General features: G+C 46.9%; 3 protein-coding genes across 3 annotated transcripts in view; 2 read left to right on the top strand and 1 right to left on the bottom strand.

The window, feature by feature from the left end:
- Hdc (histidine decarboxylase) overlaps positions 1 to 9,487 on the top strand; it is a 38,414-nt gene extending 28,927 nt beyond the window's left edge. Inside the window, exons 14-16 of the mRNA XM_089551258.1 lie at positions 4,893 to 5,138; positions 6,432 to 6,470; positions 8,633 to 9,487. Coding sequence (XP_089407384.1) covers positions 4,893 to 5,138; positions 6,432 to 6,470; positions 8,633 to 8,811 — 464 coding nt within the window. The 3' untranslated portion in view covers positions 8,812 to 9,487. The remainder of the gene's footprint in view (positions 1 to 4,892; positions 5,139 to 6,431; positions 6,471 to 8,632) is intronic.
- Positions 1 to 18,666, bottom strand: part of LOC149340460 (acetylcholinesterase-like) — a 147,239-nt gene that overhangs the window by 62,257 nt on the left and 66,316 nt on the right. The window lies entirely within an intron of this gene.
- The window catches only part of Rh50 (Rhesus blood group-associated glycoprotein Rh50), a 43,931-nt gene continuing 38,758 nt past the window's right edge, over positions 13,494 to 18,666 (top strand). The window contains exons 1-2 of the mRNA XM_089551260.1: positions 13,494 to 13,609; positions 17,770 to 17,905. Coding sequence (XP_089407386.1) covers positions 13,565 to 13,609; positions 17,770 to 17,905 — 181 coding nt within the window. The 5' untranslated portion in view covers positions 13,494 to 13,564. The remainder of the gene's footprint in view (positions 13,610 to 17,769; positions 17,906 to 18,666) is intronic.

Below are 18,666 nucleotides of genomic sequence, written 5' to 3' on the forward strand. Positions count from 1 at the left end.
ATTATCACTACACGTTCCTCTTCAGCGTCTTGTTCTTTTTGTTGCGCACTGTCTCTTCATTGCAATGGTGGTTGCTTGATTTGCCGAACCCTGCTGCTGTCAGAGTATGCGATAGCATTGTTGACTGGAGTGAGTTCTTTTGATTTCTTTTTATGCCACCACAGAAATAAAAACTGTTATAAGCAGAAGAAATTGGCAACTGGGAAAAACTACCATGAAGTATATGCACATTCGTTCCAGCACAGGCTATGAGGAACGCCGCACTGAAGAGCCTGAAATTAGTTTCTATATCATTTGGGGTTGTTTCACACGCCACATCTCACAACAAACGCGGTCTTTGTTGCATTCCCTGTCCACTGAAATGTGCCCACCGCGGCTGATTTCATGCCGCCTTATTTTAAACGGCGCCCTGCGTGACACTCTGCCCCCCACCTCCCCGCTCCCTCCTCTTCCTTCTTAGGGGTCATTGGTCATTTCATTTTTATTTCTTTTTTAAACGTCGCCTTGTGCGACACTCTGCCCCCCCCCCCCCCGTCCCCGCTCTCCCCTCTTCCTTTTTAGGGGTCATTGGTCATTTCATTTTTATTTCTCTTTTAAACGGCGCCTTGGGCGACACTCTGCCCCCCCCCCTCCCCCACTCCCCCTCTCTTTCTTCTTACGGGTCATTTCATTTTTTTTTTTCTGTCCACACTAATTTATGTATAGCAGGGCTTTTTCTTGTTCAATTTAATGTCCTATCTTAATGAATATATTGGGGGAACTTTTAGTTTTCACTGCTTTAACAGTACAGTACGAACAGAGTATCTGTATTGGCGGGGGCAGGGCATGCTTTCGTATTTCTTTTATTTTTCCTTTCTTTCTAATGCATGTCTCTTGTCCTTCCTTTGATCTGTCTTTTCGTGGTGTTTTTTTTTTGCATTTTGAGCCGGAAGATGAATCGTAAACGGAAGCTGAATGCAATAACGCTATGTAATCTTTAATACTGGTGGAAGATTAAAATTTATTCGTTAAAATAATTAGAGCACAGCCTTGCTGGAAGCGTATTAAAATGCTACAATCGGTACATTTACCAATTATAATTATTGTTATGAATTGCTTATTTGCCGAGACTCATAAAAAGAGCTTTTGCTTAGGACAAATGTAGACAAAATTAAATTCACTGCTTTCTTCGAAAAAATGGGAAAAATTTCATGGTATCTTGTGGTATCTTTCAGAAAGAAGCTTGGTGCCTCACAAGAGAAGACTTACTTCTGCAGTGAGATCCCACTGATAGGACACCGCCCATACGTCATACACGCTTATGCGGAAGTCTCTAAGAACACCAAAAAGAAACCGCCTAGCTGCTGTAATAAAAATTAGGAATAATGTGTGAGGATGTTCATTGATACTAATGTATTTTCTACGTCTTGCAACGAGCACGTTTCATTGATATCAGTTGACAAAGAAGCCTTTTCAGCCCAGGTTAGAACCCTCAGTTCAAACCACAGCCACCATTTTGCGTCAACGATACGAGCCACTAATTTAAAAGTATCACACAATGACGCGACACCAACAACCTGGCCTTCTTAGCAGAGGCCATAAACTTATAGACTCATAATTCTATCTTATGCACGATGGCTTGCGCTAAACTAAACAACTTTAGAAGATTTTTGAGTAAAGCTCTATCAAATCCATTTGCATCCGCAATAAGATAATTAACATACACACATATATCACAGGATATTTTCTGACGCACGCCGTTCTAATGCTGCTACTGTCTTCCAAAGTAACAACAAAAACCAAAATACAAATAGATTCTCATAAGCCCTATTGCTTCATGATCAGAACGGAAATAAACTTTTTTTACTGACAGTTCACAAACTTTCTCCATGAAAAGCATATTATGAGCACTTACGAGTACTTCTGGTGCGAAAACACTCATACGCTCACCAACACCGACCAAAAATCTTGACCGCCCGATCTTGTGCAATAGCGCCGCCATGTTAAGTTAAAAAAGAAAGCACAACACAGATGCCTCCAAATTTGGCTTGGCCAACACCGAATTCGACCATGCCCGACACGATGGTGACCTCCAAATTTGACCTGGACCATCCCTGAAATCTGACCCGGGGCCAACCCGAAATTTACCCTCGGCCGCTTTGGACCACACTCGGTACCCAAAAATAATCGGTCATGCCTGACACGATGGTGACCTCCGAATTTGGCCCTGGCCATTTCTAAAATTTGGCCCGAACCAACCCCAAAATTTGCCCTTGGCCGATTTGCACCAAAATCAATGTCCAACCATAATTGATCATGCCCAACACGATGGTGACCTCCAAATTTCGCCCGCGTCATTTCGAAAAACTGGCCCACCCCCGTATTTGACCTTGGCCAATTTGCACCAAAATCGACGCCCAACCATAATCGGCCGTTTCTAACACGATGATGACGTCCACATTTGGCCCGGGTCATTTCAGAAAATGGCCTCTTATCAGCTCTGCGAAATGGCTCGGAGACTCGCGTAGTGCTGCTTTGGCAACAATAGCTGAACCCCCCCCCCCCCTTTCTTTTAGTTGCTTTCGGTCACTTTTATTATATTTTTACTCCTTCCCATTCAGATACGTGCCCTGTGGTGGCCACTGCCGGCAGATGGCGCCGGCAGATGGTAGCACGTGTCCCGGAAAGCTGGGCGTAAGGCTACATGCAGCCAGGTGACACCGCATACACCAAAAATGGCAATCTTGTCTGTCTAAATACATAGCGATGACCAACAAAAAAAACATAGTACATCGTAGAGACATGCATGCCACTGTAATTTCTGTTGACGTATACAAAGGTACGTGCTTGTCTATAGCATACACGGCATAGCCCGACACGCACTTATAACTAAGGACACGCCAAGGACACATATCGGGCCACTCGGACCAACTTGCCATGAAGCTCCACGCTATCTGAGCTGTTATGGAGACCGTGGAGGTACAGGGTCTATAACAGAAGCCCATATTTCAAGAATGTGGGAAAAGAACCAGAGTAGAAGACACAATAGTCGACAACGTTCCTTGCGGCAGCTGAGCCATCTGCAGCATAACGGTTTACCAAAAAGACGTTCAGCAACGCTCTCAACCAGATGTTTCTTGGCATTACACGTCGGTTTTACAAAGACCGCTTGCAATCTTGTAAAACCCATAGAATCAGCAGCAGTAGTAAGTCGTGCTGTCGCGCAAGCGTGGCCCTGTTTAACAACTAACAACGTCTGTACTTCCTGAACCCGCGCAGGGGAGCTGAAATTGTCTGCAGGATAACTGCCTCCACACAGACAATACAACTATATCTGGCTGGAGCACCTGTCAGGCCCAACAACACGTACAGTATCGTGCCATAACGCAATGCCGGTGTGATGCTCTGCAATTCCGTAACTGCACTAAGGTAGCTACGGCATTTGGAGGCCGGTACGCAAATGGGTCAGATCAAAGAGCAAGCGACCGTACTTTAAGCTCTGCAGCTCTTCAAGCTCTTCAGCTCTAAGCTCTTCAGCAAACCCGGCAATGATAGTGTCTGTAAGGATTCTCATGATATTCACTAATCGACTGCAGCGATGAATGGCAATGACGTCAGCAAAAAGTTCGGACATGCGCACTCGGGAGTCGACTCCGCGTGCTGCACGATATTTCGTTCGAGCAATGTGGGGAAAGATGCTGATACTCACCGGATCAGATACGAAGTCGAACACTTTAATATTAATACGCTTAAATATTTATCAACTTGACTTAATATTCAAATATTTAACTTAACACTGAAATATTTATTTCTAACACTTAAATAAATATTCCTTGTTCCCAAGTGCAATCGCCCTTTGGAATAGTCTGCCTGCTGTGACATCAAACTGCTGTACTGTTGACGCTTTTGTGAAATGTATTCAAAACATGGATGTTTGAAGCGATTTCGTAAGTGTTTTTGATGTTGGTCTGCTTGTATTTTTATTTTCACCTTAGCATTGTTCCACACATCCCGGCATATTCCGGCGCTGCTGTTTCCCAAATGACCTTGATGTCTGTTTAGTTTGTGTTCGCACCATTGTAACCACTCCGGTTTGGTCTTGAAAAGGGCCTGCAGTATTTGTAAATAAAACAAAATAAATTAAGTGTGCGACACATGCCTGGTCAGGATATGGGCGCATAATGTCGCTCCGACTCAACTCTCAGACATCCGTGGTCCTTGTAGTGACAACACTGTTCTTAACAACACCGTTACTGACTCAGGGTTTTTCGTTCGTATGACGCCCCATCTGGAGGCACCAGTGCAAAGAAATGCTCCTTAGCGCTGCTACAGAACAAGGTGATTAGGAACAATTCTTCGGGGAATAGCAAGGTCGAGCATAGGGAGAATTTCGAGATGTCAGCTCGGGTTCCCATAGTCAATCTCTGCCTATGGTCAAACAAGACGAAACAGTTAAGCAAGGATAACAGCAAAGTACCGCCTGATAGCCGCAACTCCACAGTGTTTGCAGAGAACAGCAATAACAGCCGGAATTATGTCACCCTTCACCCGACACTTATCCGAATCCAGGAGGCGACATTTTAATGCTGTTTCGTGTTTCTCTAATTTCCACTCAACAGTGTCTTTGTTCTGTCTTGCGCGTTAGCTGCGTCATCTTCGTATTCACTGTCATCCTCACCATCCCCTTCTACCTTTCGGTCCCCCTCAATAGCCCTCGAGAGATTACAAAGACAGCCAAGAGTGTTTGGCGGTGACGCTAGGTGGGCGAATGAGATTAAGAAGTTTGCGGGGATAGCATGGCCGCAGCTGGCAAAGGACAGGGTTAACTGGAGAGAGATGGTAGAGGTCTTTGCCCCGCAGTGGGCGTAGTCAGGCTGATGATGATGATGGTTAACGGTGATTGACGATCGCAGGCTCGAGCCTCCTGCTGTCCAACAGCCCGATGACTCCCAAGGTGGTGAACGGCAGCTACGTGGCGCTGTTCGAGGGCGACGACGCGCTGCGGCAGCTGGTCAGCCGCTACTCGAACCGCTTCTCGCTGACAGCCAAGGAGAGCCCCGAGCTGCGGCGCCGCGTCAAGCGGTTCATGCTCTGCCAGAAGCAGCTCAGCCTGGACTCACGCATGGACTTCGTCAACTCGCTCATCGCCTCCTCCAGGGGTGCGCATTTGCATGTGCCTTGCTTCGACCAGTGCGCGGTATCTGAAGGGTTTACATTTTTTCATGGTTCATTCGCTTCATGAGTGACGAGTTTGCTCTGTCACTGATCTCAGATGCCAGCAAGGCTACCTCGCGTAACCAAACTACTATTGATGCAGTCTATGGCCGATACGTTGATGACTTTGACTGCATAAACTATGTGTCTTACTTCAGCCACCACAGGCCGCAGATAGTTCGCCGCCAGATTGGTGATGAAGACGATGCGTAATTACTATTTCACAAATAAACCGAGGAATGAAAACAACGATTACAAAGATGAAAGGCAAACAGAAACCGGATACAGCTGACGAGCCAGGACGGAAGAGATTCCTCAGACACTCACAGGAAACGATTGCGTCCACACGGACCAGTGCACTGTATGTGTTGTGTGGTGTGCTGTGCTGTGTTGAACACTAGACCCATTTCAAGATTTTGACTAGTACCATCTACAACCAATGTGTTATGCCCGTAAACATTTCATGCTTACTCTACTCTCGGTTACGGGAGAGGCAGATATTTTTTTTTTTTCATGAGTCGTCGTCGTTGTTGTTGTAGTAGTGGCACTGTGTCGTAACAAAACACTCAGCGACATCACAACTGATAGATCATGTGACTTTCTTCCGACAATGAGAATGAAGCAGGGCCGTATTGACCAGCTAGCCATTAAGAATATCCATCTGACCTAAATGGTCCACCCACGGACCCCTCGAGCCGTGAAATTGAACTGTGGGATAGAAGGAAAAATGGCGTAGCTATTTAACTTCTTCGCTGCTTGAGAAAGAAAGGTTGGTGTAGTCGGATTCAACTCAAGAACGCAGCGGCTTTTCCCCGTCAAAGGACCCCTTTCCAGCTGATAATGTCGGGCGATTCTCATGACCCTGGTAGCGTGACAATACAGTTAGTGTCGACACAATACGGGGGGGTTCTATCCTCGACTATAGAGGGAAGAGATTATCCCCTTTCATCTACCACTTCCTGCTTTGTCACATTAGCAGAATCACGAAAATCGGCCGACGCCACTGGTTGGAAGGGGGTCCGTTGAGGGGGGGGGGGGGGGGCGGGGGGGGGGGGGGGGGGGGGCAAGGTGCTGCGTTCTTAAATTGTATCGCACTATTGGTCAGTTTATTTCTGTAAGAGTTCGGCATGACCATATATAGTAGCACTTTCCACGCCATAAGTGGCGCAGTAAACCCATCTTATCGATTTTAAGCATTACCAGAAGACGCATTACAGCTGCTCTTATTTTGTTTCCAGGCATTCAGGCGTTATTAGCCGCCTCCCTTTGCGAGAAATGTGAGTTAAAAGCCTTTTTATTTTGTTTCACTTTTTTTTTTTTTTACCCTTTCGAGAATATCCGAATAATTTTTCGTTATGTTTTCTAGGATGTGCAATTTCTCCCGTCTGTACTTATCTGTTCTTTTCCAAAAGACAGGGTTTCACCGCGCGATCATCGCGCAGGTCAAAGTGGCGTGAGCGGCTCCACCTATACGCGACGGCCGAGGACAGCGCCAACAGTTTTGGTGGCAGTCGCAACATATGTAAAGATCACTTCGCGACCGAGTCAGCAACAAGCACGCTGCAGCCGTATTACAGTTAAACCAAAACCATGTAATAGCATCAACGATCGCAACGCAACATCATGTTCTCTACCCTTCACTTCGCAATGATTTGTACGGTGACTGCGCAGTGAACTCACTGCAGTCATTGTAGGCCATCTTACGCGAGAACGTAAGTGATGTCACATTTTCTTTACAGAGTAGGTTTTTGTAGCTATCACTAGCTAGGTTCCTTTAGGCACACGTAATTTTTCTGGCCTGCGACAGAAGCTTCTTAAGTGCACCTCTGAAAGAAAGCAAGAACGAGTACGAAGGCTAACATGTGACCGAAGCTCACCATCGTAGCCTCATGTTGTCGAACACTTTTTGGGGCCGTATTCTATAAGGATCCTTTATCGATTTTTCATTACGGATCTCATTAGCCCTCTGGCATTGATTGGTTTTGTTCGGTGGCATAACCCCTGCTTTCAAGCGTCCGTGTGATGTGACCGGACCATTGGCTCATCGACGACAGGACCTCACCATTGCGGAGCTGGACAATGGATGCTCGTTATAATACGGCCCCTCACCCTTGCTACGCGGCGTGTTTTATGTTAACTGCAAGATGCATTTTTTAACACGACCGATGCAGCGACTGAAGTCCGCTTTTACTCTGATTTTTAAATCTGCGCTTTTAACCGGCTTCCGTACGTGATATATAGAGAGCCTCTGCTAAAGCCAAATGCAGCCTGAGGTGTTTACTGAGATGTAAAAAAAAAATTAATGAAGAGGACGATGATTTATATGCTGAGAGCTTTTAAAGAAAATTTTCTGGTTGGATAAAATTCACCATTTTTCAGTATTCCTCACGTAGATACGCATCATTTTATCTGGCTTCTTAGGACAAAAACTCTAGTCATATGAACTGCGCCTTCTTGCGAACAAGGCAGTACCATCAGTCAAACCAAGTTGCTCCACTGTTTGCAGAATCGAATCCCGGTTAGGTGTGCTAAAACTGCATTGGACAACAGTACGCCTGTCGCAATGCAGTTATTGCGAGCAGTATTATTGTCACGAGACAGAGTGACACCTAACGGCGTCATCGGCAGACCAGCATCAATCAAGCCGTGCACTCTAAACTTTTCGGTGCTGGATAGTCGGTTCGTGGCTCGAAATCGCGATTAGGTTTGTACGCTCAAGTCAAGAAAGACTGAATGTTCCACAGGGGTTAGTTGTCTTGGAGCCTGTGTTGCGACGAGCTTTAGTCCATCGAAAAGCAACCATTACTCCCATAGAGACTGACTCTCTTACTCCATTACCATTACTCCCTTAGAACCACAGTTGGCCTCTACACGGACTAACTGTTCCTTGCAAAAAATGAAAGGTTGCTCTTGCCCTGTTTTGCTTTTTTTTTCATTGAGTGTCGCAGTGTGGACGCAGCATACCGAGGGAGGCGCGAATAATCGAGAGTTTTGGCTAAACGCGGGGGAGGCTAGGGATCGGCTTAGATTAAAGACCAACACTTTCCCAAACCTACATAATTTTCATATTACATTTCCGGGGTTTGCCCTTGGTGTGGCGAGACTCCCACCACATACCACGTAACATGGCGATGCTCTGGCGACAAACCCCCAGATTTAGATATACATAACTCTGAGGAACAGTGGGAGACCACCCTGCTCAGCTCAGAACATGGCGACGCAGCGCACACTAGTGTCCCAGGCTAGAGCCACAGCGGTGGCCATTGGGATCCTGAACTAAGGATCCCCCCCCCCCCCCCCCCCGCATCTGTACTATTTCCTCTCTATTCCTGCTTTGTGAATAACGGTTTTCATCGTCATCAGTTGGCGGCAGACGGTAGTGGTATACGGCAACGCCGTCGTTGTGCTAAAACTCTCTAATGCTGGCGCGCGTATGCAGGCGTAGAGGCGGCCGGTGGCGCCGACGGAGGCAACGACAGCGGCCCCATCGCCGAGGGAGATGAGGATCCAAGCGTGGTGGCGGCCCAGAAGGCATTGACCACTGCAGGCTGCGCGGACGCAGCGTGCATTTGCTGCGCTCGTCCGTTGGCCCGAACCGACTCGCGACACAGCGAGTAATGCCGCAGTCCCACGCGAGTCCAACGCTCTCCATATGCCCTGTCCGCGACCTCTTCCTGCACTTGTATTTGTGGGGTGTGCACTTTCTTCACTAAGGTAATCTCCCCCCGCTTTCCGTCCCGCGTTAAGAACGTGCTGCTTATTTCGCTTCAGTGCCCGGACTTTGCTTGACGAAAGGCTTGCCCTTCAAGGTGGCAGAAAAGTGGGTCTATTAGTAAGAGGAGTCACAGCGCGAGCCTGCGAGGAGCGCTGTTTGGCTCGTTACATCTGTCTGCGCATCGAAAGTTTGCGATTGATTTGCCACTGTGAACGCTTACGTTCGATTTAAACGTCATCAGGAACCCCAGCCCTTGTTCGGAATCCAGGTCCTACGCTATGCGCCGAAATAGTGCTAGAAGCCGCCACGCATTTGTTCTCACGCATGACGCGCTATACTTTCCCGCACTGCTTCTGAGTATAACTTTGACGCCTAGTGAACAATAATGACTCAAACCGTACACATGAGTGACGCTTTGCCAGGCCTCGCAGATGTTAAGGATATTTCCCTCTTCCTTCGCGTGTGCTTCAACTACCATTTGCACAGCGAGTTATTCAGCCCGCTCTCCTTGAGAACATGCATGCCGTATAACGTGTCGCGTTCTCCCCTGTCGTCCATCCCAATACCGCCAAGAGCACCCTGTATTAGCCTAAGCCGAACAATCTGTGTGTGCTGGGTACACTTGTCTTTGCCGAAAATGTTCAATAAACGTCAAATGTAACCCATATCAGCGTCGCATTGATTTTTCTATTGCTCTTATTTTCTTTTCTTTTAAGCTCTGTAGCATCCCTATACAAAGACACAACTTAAAAAAAGCAGGGAGTTGCAGACAGGACACCCTTGGCGGGGATTATTTGTTTTCTTTGTCATATATTTCTGTATTTATTAACACCGTTACCGATTTCGTAATTTACTCTTGGTACCTTTGTTCATTTTCATTCTGTTTGTATGCTTACTTTTGTTTTTGTGCTGGTTTTACAGAGATTGTGTATATATTTTACTAATAACTTTTTTGTGTACAATGTGTATGCCTCTGCATCCGCCCCTCCCCTCTATAATGTACATTTTTACCCTGAGGGTATAATATATAAATAAATATAAGTGGCGAAAGTGATGCCACGTCCGAGTGATGGCAGGAGTGAGGGCAGTCCCGACCTGTATCCTCCGAAGCATAACCTCCTCTGCACGGGTAAGAGCGCACGGAGGGACGAGAGCACGTGTGCGGCTCAGGAGGTGTTCTTGTGAGGAGAGAAGCATCATCCATGCTGAGGAACCTTGACGAGTGTGGGATCACCAGACAGGTTGCAGAATCTGCAAAGCTTTGTGAACTCGGCAGGTCACGTGGAACCCACTCATTTCGGATGGGCTGCAGGATGAGAGCCGCCAGAGGGTCTACGTTCTGGCAGATTTCTGGACTGCAACTGACACGTCGAAGTAGACGTAGATCATCCCAAATTTTCTCATTCATTGAACGCCCCCCCCCCCCCCCCCTTTTTTTTTCTTTTTACCTTCACAACTTCCTTTCTGCCCTAAGGCAATAAGTAACGTTACCAAAAATAAAGCAGGTTGGTAACACTAGGGCTATGGTCCGCGGTGTTGTGTATTACTCCGGCCAAGCACAACAGTAACCGAAATCAGGTTTGTAATGTCTGACTATATTAAACAAGCAATGCATCAAAGTTCTACAGCCTATAATTTTTTTTGATTAGCTGCTTGTTTTGGTAGGAATAAAATTTTTAACAATGGACTATTTTTCTTTGTAGTGGAGTAATCCTGTGTGGTGGTCCTGAAGGTGTGGAGCTTCACTGCAGACTTAAGTTGTACCTGACTATAGGAGATGTAAGACAGTAAAGCGCTGCTGATGCGCATCACAGAGTGCTCATTCGGATCACTGAAAATAAGCAGAATGAGATAAGAGCATCTATGGAGTAGAGTGCGGCAGTAACACACCCATCTTTTGCAACCAGCCACGTGCCAGGCTCACAGCGAGACTTGGTAGCCGTTGCTTTTGCAACCAGCCACGTGCCGGGCTCACAGCGAGACTTGGTAGCCGTTGCTTTTACAACCAGCCACGTGCCGGGCTCACAGCGAGACTTGGTGGCCGTTGCTGTTGCAACCAGCCACGTGCCGGGCTCACAGCGAGACTTGGTAGCCGTTGCTTTTACAACCAGCCACGTGCCGGGCTCACAGCGAGACTTGGTGGCCGTTGCTGTTGCAACCAGCCACGTGCCGGGCTCACAGCGAGACTTGGTGGCCGTTGCTGTTGCAACCAGCCACGTGCCGGGCTCACAGCGAGACTTGGTGGCCGTTGCTTTTACAACCAGCCACGTGCCGGGCTCCCAGCGAGACTTGGTGGCCGTTGCTGTTGCAACCAGCCACGTGCCGGGCTCACAGCCAGACTTGGTAGCCGTTGCTTTTACAAACAGCCACGTGCCGGGCACAGAAAGAGTGTTGGTAGCCGTCGCTTCTACAATCAGCCACGTGCCGGGCGCAGAACGAGATTTACAGTCAGCCACGTGCCGGGCGCAGAAAGAGACTTCGTGGCCGTCGCTTTATTGTTCGCACAATGTAGTGCGTGTCTCTTTTTGCCCCTGCTTTACACTGATGAATTGCTCTCTTGTGACTAAATTAACATTCTTCTCATTCTGATCACAGTCCGGAGTTGAGCTAGTTGATGGAACGTAAATAAAATGAAAAAAAAGAGGGGTGAAAAAAATGGAACAAGAAAGCAACGAGTCACACATCCTGGTGGATGCGTGCGCAACGTGCCCCCCAAATGAGAGAATCTCCGCATATCGTGCGAACTGTCGGTTCTGGCTGCCGAGGTTCGAGCCGATGATCCTCAAATATATTGCATCTTTCACACCCTTCCATATGCACAGCCTTCCTCAAAAGTATGTAGCCCAAAGGGTGCCATTCTGTGTGCCTCGTTTTGCACCGCCGCCATTCTAAGTCTCATGAAGGTGAGAGAAACTTCTGTCCTCACCACTCCGAAAGTTACAATTTCCACGGATGCTAAGAGGACGCCACTACATTGCTCAAAAGCAAACTCCTTGGGCTCACTACTTTTGATAACGGGTGTAAATGCATGTACCTGTAATCTGGTTCTGCTCTGCGCACATGTCCCAGATCAGCTCAACTGCCACTGATCTCCTCCAACGTAGTGAACGACCGCAAAACATCCTATATCTACACGGAAGCTGTGAAGCTGTCAACTTTTCATTCTCTATCCTGTATGCCCAGAGCAAGATGTCGCCACGTGTGTTAGATCCTCAACCATTTTTTTTTCTCTCTGTAACCTGGATGAACTTTCTTTTTTTTTGTCTACTTCCTATGACTGCTTAGCAGGAAAGAATCAGCTCCCTTGACGAAAGGGTTCAAGCCTTACCGTTAGACATAGAAGTTAGGGCACGAAATGCAGATGTCGACTTCTCTTAACTATATTCGAGATTGCGTTCGGCCTTCTTCGCATTCACTTCCTCCAAAGTTATGTCAAGACATAACTCACGAAACGCACTGGGCTACATAGGCGTGCGAGCAAGGGAGAGCTTGCGTTCGAGTTTTGACGGCTATTATTCACGCCAGTGGCGCCGACCAGATGCGGTCGACGTGGCAGGTGATTCTGCTGAGGAAGACAAACACAGCGGAATTTGAAGCGCTCGATTTCATTAATAGCAAGCGGGGAAAATTTTACGCTGTTGAAAGACTGGAAAAAGGAAACAGGCACTTGGAATCTGCCTTTAGTCTGTTTTGCATTCTCCGCACTTCACTGTGAAGTAGGTAGCGTACGGTTTCACGTTTAGAGTGTGTAATATTTGCGTGGTTTCTAACCCTCTTAGACGAAGCTAAGGTGGCGATGGTAGTACACCATTGTCAGTGTAGTAGGAACAACAAACTAATAAATATGCAGGTAAAATAAGAAAAGAAATGGGGGGGGGGGGGGGGTGGGCAGTCACGCTAATATACTAAAACATAGAGTAGTTAAGCTAGCAAATGCACAGGACATATACACAGTAGACGTGAATCGCAATTAGCGTGGTTATTTTTGCTAGCTGACGGCTGACGCCCACTGGATGCGTAAGTAAGACGTTCTTAACAATGTATACCCAACCACTACGTCATAGCATAAAGCCAGCTTTGACAGCCTATAGTAAACTCGCGATACCTGCCCGCTTTCTTTTCGCTATCCCTTGTTTTCATTGTTAACAACAGCCATTATGCGTTCGTTGTTTTGTTACCCATTGCTCTAGTCTCGCTTTCTTTCCGGCCACTATAATTTGGGAGTGGCCAACGCGTACGACAAAAAAAAAAAAAGGAGCTTTTTCTTTGGGGGGTTTCTCCTCGAATCGCGCTGCACCAATCAAGCGCGAAGGTCGACTGCGCGTCTGGCTGGCTCAGAGAAACAACCAAGCCGCGGTGGTGTAGGGCCACTACGACAGATGTCGTTTCGCTCCCGACCGAGGCCGGTGCTTGGGACCTCACGCAAGTGTGCGCGCGCGACATGACGACATTTGTCCACCGTTTGCCTCCCCGCGGTCCGCCCGCGGTAGCTCACTCTCTCTCCCCTCTTCCTTCCACCTCCTCTCCTTTCCACTTTCCTTGGGCAAGTGAAGACGCGATGCCCGCTGTCAGCGGCAGAGCCCCGAGTGCGCTTGTGGTTGCGCGCGTCCGTCGGACCTCACACGGGATTTGGACTCTCCTATCACCGTCGCAGACATGTGGAAGCGTGGAAAGCTGGCCTTCCTTCTCCTCCTTCTACAGGTATCCTTCGTCTCGATCAGGACTTCTTGGCGGGCTGGTTAATACGCGTTATAAGTTAGCTGAAGCACCACGCATTGCGCAGCTCCACAGAATAAGTGTAAGAAAACATGGACGAAACTGGAACTGGGTCATGTACGGTCCCTTGCATCTATTTCATGATGTATCTTCGTGTGCAGTGCATTGCTTACCCATTGCCTTCGCAAATTGTTAATTCTTGCTGTGATGCCCAGAGAACAACTACAGCGCAGCAATGCAGATGTAAGAACTATCAGCAGTAATCGCTTTAGAGCTGGTCTGTCCTCGCAGCCGTTCCGCGCCAGTAGGCCCTAGGATTGCAACGGATCTCATTGGACAAACGTGCCGATGGGCGGATGCCGTCGACGGCAGCGGGCACGGAGTAAAATGGAAAAGACTAAACATATTCGGGGCACGCTTATATCAACAGTGGGAAAGTTAAGATGGCTCCTTCTAGAATGTTCAGACTGACCTATATAAATACTAGGGATGTGGCTATTGACATCACCATCATAAATTTAGCGACAGTAACACAGAAGTCTCCCCCGACCGTACAAATAAGCAACGCGTGAATTCTTTCAGGAGCCGCTGCGAAAAAATTTGTGCCTACCTCTAAAGTGTCGCTTAACTATTTGCAGCTTTTACAATTCCAGAGAGCAATAAAACATGCGTATCCATGTTAACGTAAAACAAATGAAACTGGAGCAAGAAAAGAAAAAAAAATTACAGATACGAGTAAACAACAAACGGCTGAAGAATATGTAATGGATGGCACATTTTACGGCGCAAAAATGTTTATTACATGTAGGAATTTTTGAGCGAGTTGTTACTGCGCAGAAAGACTGCTCATGGCGAACACATCGTGCTGAAATCGCTGCGTCCTTTTTTTTTTTTTTTTTTTTTCAACCGAGGCAGGCTAGTGGTAATTCAGCACTTGCGATTCCGTGACTGCGCGTGCAGTTGAAGGGCACTGTGGAGGGCATTATGAAGTAGGCTTATAAATCGTCTCCACATTGCTAGTTGTTGCTGTTGAAAAAGTCGCTGCTGTCCGCTTTTGTTGCCCTGCTGTGACCGCGTATTTTCCCAACACAAACATAAATTTTCCATTTGTTTCCGCTACGCCTTCAGCCGCGAAATGAGCAGGGGGCTAACTGATACCGGCGGCTGATTGATCGATGGCTTGGGATACAAATTTTCTTCCACGGCAGTTCTCGCTTCTACTAGCACCTCGCCATTCGTTGGCGTGGCTGATCCAACGTAATTCATATTTAAAACACCTTCATCTCAGGGGTCCCAATTTCGCACACAAAGCGAAGTACAGCTCACTTTCGAGATGCCGACCGCTAATGTCTATGTCTAGGTGGACAGATCGGCCTCACGAAGCATCGGGTGTGCTTCGTACGTCATCATGACGTTAGCACCATCTGCCCTGTTATTGTACGATGCTGTCAGCCTTAGCAAATAAGTCGTCGACAAACGTGCAGCAATATCTGATCGGCCGGTAGCACGTATGGAGATACGTTAATTCTGTCACTGCGAACCGGTCAAACAAGTGTCAACGCGGCAAGTCGCGCGCCGAATCGCATCGTTTTTCGCCCATGTAGCAGTACCTCTACTCTAGAAGATGAGACGCGCGTGGTGCAGAGAAAGGCCGGAAGCGTAAGAGATCCATGTCTTCACATTTCCCGTGTCCACTAAAGCGTTCCTATAGGCATCTACTGTGATCGCGCTGAAATACTATAGCTTGGCGCTACAGAAAGCAGATTCAGCACGGATATTCGAACTTCTTGCAACGACAACAACGCAAAGCGCTGCGGCCAACGGCAACTGCTCTAACGGCAGTGCTGGTCGCGAAAGTAAGAACTGCACCGATTAAACGGCGGAGCTAATAAGTGAAGAACAGATGGCCGACTCCGGCCTCTTTTCATCTTGTCTCGCAGCACACATAAGAACAATAGGCGGGAGTGTATGCAGATGGATCAGTCAGGTCTCAGGTATGTTCCTGATTTATGGGTCTTATTTAGAACTTAAGTGTCGTTACGGGTGGAGCATTTGCCGGCAGAGACCGCAAGGCTAACCCCACTGGTAGCCTGCAACAATCTCAACCTCTCTCTCTCTCTCTGTATACAGACCGCACGGATGCAGCAAGCTTACATTTGTTAAAAACTGTGTCAAGGTCTAAGATGATCAGTAAAAATCACGTTAAGAAAATTAGTTCCACCGACGGCTTGATTTTAAGGTCGCACTGAAGCAGAATAGGCCAAAAAAGCCCATTCAATTACCTATGCAAACGGGATTCCATATGTTTCAAAAGTGTTTCAAGAATCGCAGTCTTATTCTTGATGAAAGAATGATTTCCTTCCCAGCGATGATAATTTACTGTAAGCATTCTGACTCTTGCTTAGCAATTACGTTCGATCCTTTATAGGTGTGGTGCGAAGTATGCGCCAGTTAAAGGGGATGATAGTATGCATGCGGGATGCGCTGGAACTAAGCAAGAACGCCTACACTACCACGCTCCACCCACATAACGATGGGCTCGTGAGAGTCATCGCGAAGCATGATGTCATGTTTCAGCTGAAAGACGTAATCCACTTGACCTTAAATTATATTTTTTAGTTTCAATTTTTTTTTTCTATTTCGCTTCAATAAGCCAAACAAGCAAAGATCATATTAAATCAGTTACGGGATTTTGGTACTCACTACTCACAATCTAAGACAACAAAACTATGCGCCCTAGAGAGTTCACATCCTGCGGTCACAAAAAGAAAAACGTAATTTTTGCTACCAAATCAAATGTCTAGAAACAGTTCATGAAAAGCGCCGCGCGAAGAACAAGGAATAAAATACAACGCTACAGAGAATACGCTTTTTATTTTGCTACTTAAGATGCAGTGTTGATTTATCATATCATCTCCTACAGACTTCGTGAATTCGTTAAAAACACCCCTCCAGGCAAAGTTATCTGCAAGAAACACTTGTTGCGTGACATGATGGCTCCTTGAAACTCCTTGACGCATGCGCTTTAGCAAAATTCATTGTTGTAGGAACAGCCCGCACTCAGTTGTGGTAAAATTGGTTTTCCTTGTTTTTGTCGGGTCTATATTTTGCTTCTCGCTAATTTTCGCAAGAAGGGAAGGACTGAAATGTATTGTGCCTGTCTGTGGCATTGTAGTAAACTGGAGGTCATCTCGTGTGCGCAAGTCCTCCAGAAAATTCAGTCGTTTACAATGCCCTCCGCTCTATTACTTTCGTGACGGTGATGGTAACAACAAGGAGAACAACAAAAACAGTAATAAGCAATAATGCTAATGTTTTTTTTTTATGTTTGCATGAAATGCGTGCAAGCAATACGGGAAACCCAAGGTTCAGTTCTTCCAAAGCTTGTGAAGAACACACGTTATGGCCTGCATGACTAGGCTCATTTGTTTGTTTGTTTGTTTGTTTGTTTGTTTGTTTGTTTGTTTGTTTGTTTGTTTGTTTGTTTGTTTGTTTGTTTGTTTGTTTGTTTGTTTGTTTGTTTGTTTACGATGCCCGCACAGCCCAACGCTGTTCTTTAAAGAGGAGGCAAAGAGTGGGCATAATGCATAAAATCATTGGAAAAAAAGAAAACGAGGGCGTATAGCAGCCATAAACGATGAAGACATAGAAAATCCATAGAGTACTAGCTGTAAGGTCAAACTACTAAGCCTTACAACAGGGACCAAAACGTGTCGTTGTAAGTGGCGGCGGCGGCATCATTGCGTTGAGCGGTAAGAAGTTCCACTGTGTTCTGGGAAGGTTATACAACTGCAACGAATTTATCAACGTCTAAAAAGAATACGCTCAATCCCTTATAAAAATGGTCTGTAGACAGTCTATAGACTTCTTATAAACTCTATTGCCTTCCTATAGATTTTTTGTCTATTCATAGTCTGTAGACGATCTATAGACAAAGTTCAACCAAAAGTGTATGGTCTTAAATCTATAGATTGTCTATAGACTGTCTATATCATTTGTATTACATGGGGGAGAAACGTCGATCTAAACCTTTCAGTTCTGCTTGCAATTTCTCCAGCATAATTAGCGCACCACTCTTGAAGTGCCCGATGTTATTAAATATTTTTTTTACCGACAAGTTGCCTGCCGTATACGTCTCCGCGCAGGTCTCCGTCATCATCGTTTACGCCCTGTGCGTGCAGTACGAGGAGGCGGCCGACGCCTCCAACGGCCTCAACAGCATGTCCGAGGCGCTCGGGGGCAACGCGCCCAAGGATAATTCCATCGACAAGTACTACCCCAGTGAGTGGGTGCCGCCATTCTTCCCTCTCCCCTCTGTCAACAAGCCGGGCCGAAAAGGAAAACGCTCTGTGGCGAGACTGCGAGCAGAGACGCGGCGCCGAGCACCCCCTCTTCTCACGGAGCCTCTTGACCGGGCATTTGCGTCTCAGCACTCTCGGGCGCAAGTGTTGTGGAGACGCTGGAGATAATGTACCCCACGCGTAATATATAAACAGGAGTGGCGACAGTCTTCCGTAAGTGGATGCGATATCACCTCCAGCACGTGATAAGGGTGCGCATAACCGCACGCCTTTCGCAGATTTTCTATTCCTATCTGAAGAGAGAGCCCCGTGTAAAAGCTAAAACGTTGTTTGTCGTTAGAAATTTCGACTTGGTCGCTGCACTGCCGTCTCTCTCGGCTTGAAGGATACTCGAAATTTCAGAATGCTTACGATTTGTCAAAGAACTGAGCTATGTTTGTTAATGGCTGTTAATTACCCAATTACCGCATGCAAAACTTTCTTAGCTGCATTCTGTTGTGCTACACCGCGGACAATGCTATGACGAAAAATGCGCTCTTACAACTAAAGAAGTCTATTTTTAAAAACTGCCGAACATCTTAGGTGAAACGCTCGATATATCGATAAAACCTGGCTGTAAGCTTACACAGTTAGCTCAGTGGGTGAAGCTAGCTGCCAAAACGCTCTCAGAAGGCTCGATCAGAGAAACATACTACGTGACACTTTCGTGACATGCGAGTGGGTCGTCCCAGCAGCGCAGAG

The sequence above is a fragment of the Amblyomma mixtum genome, chromosome 6, assembly GCF_055824585.1.
Source record: "Amblyomma mixtum isolate Tamu chromosome 6, ASM5582458v1, whole genome shotgun sequence".
Lineage (NCBI taxonomy): Eukaryota > Metazoa > Arthropoda > Arachnida > Ixodida > Ixodidae > Amblyomma > Amblyomma mixtum.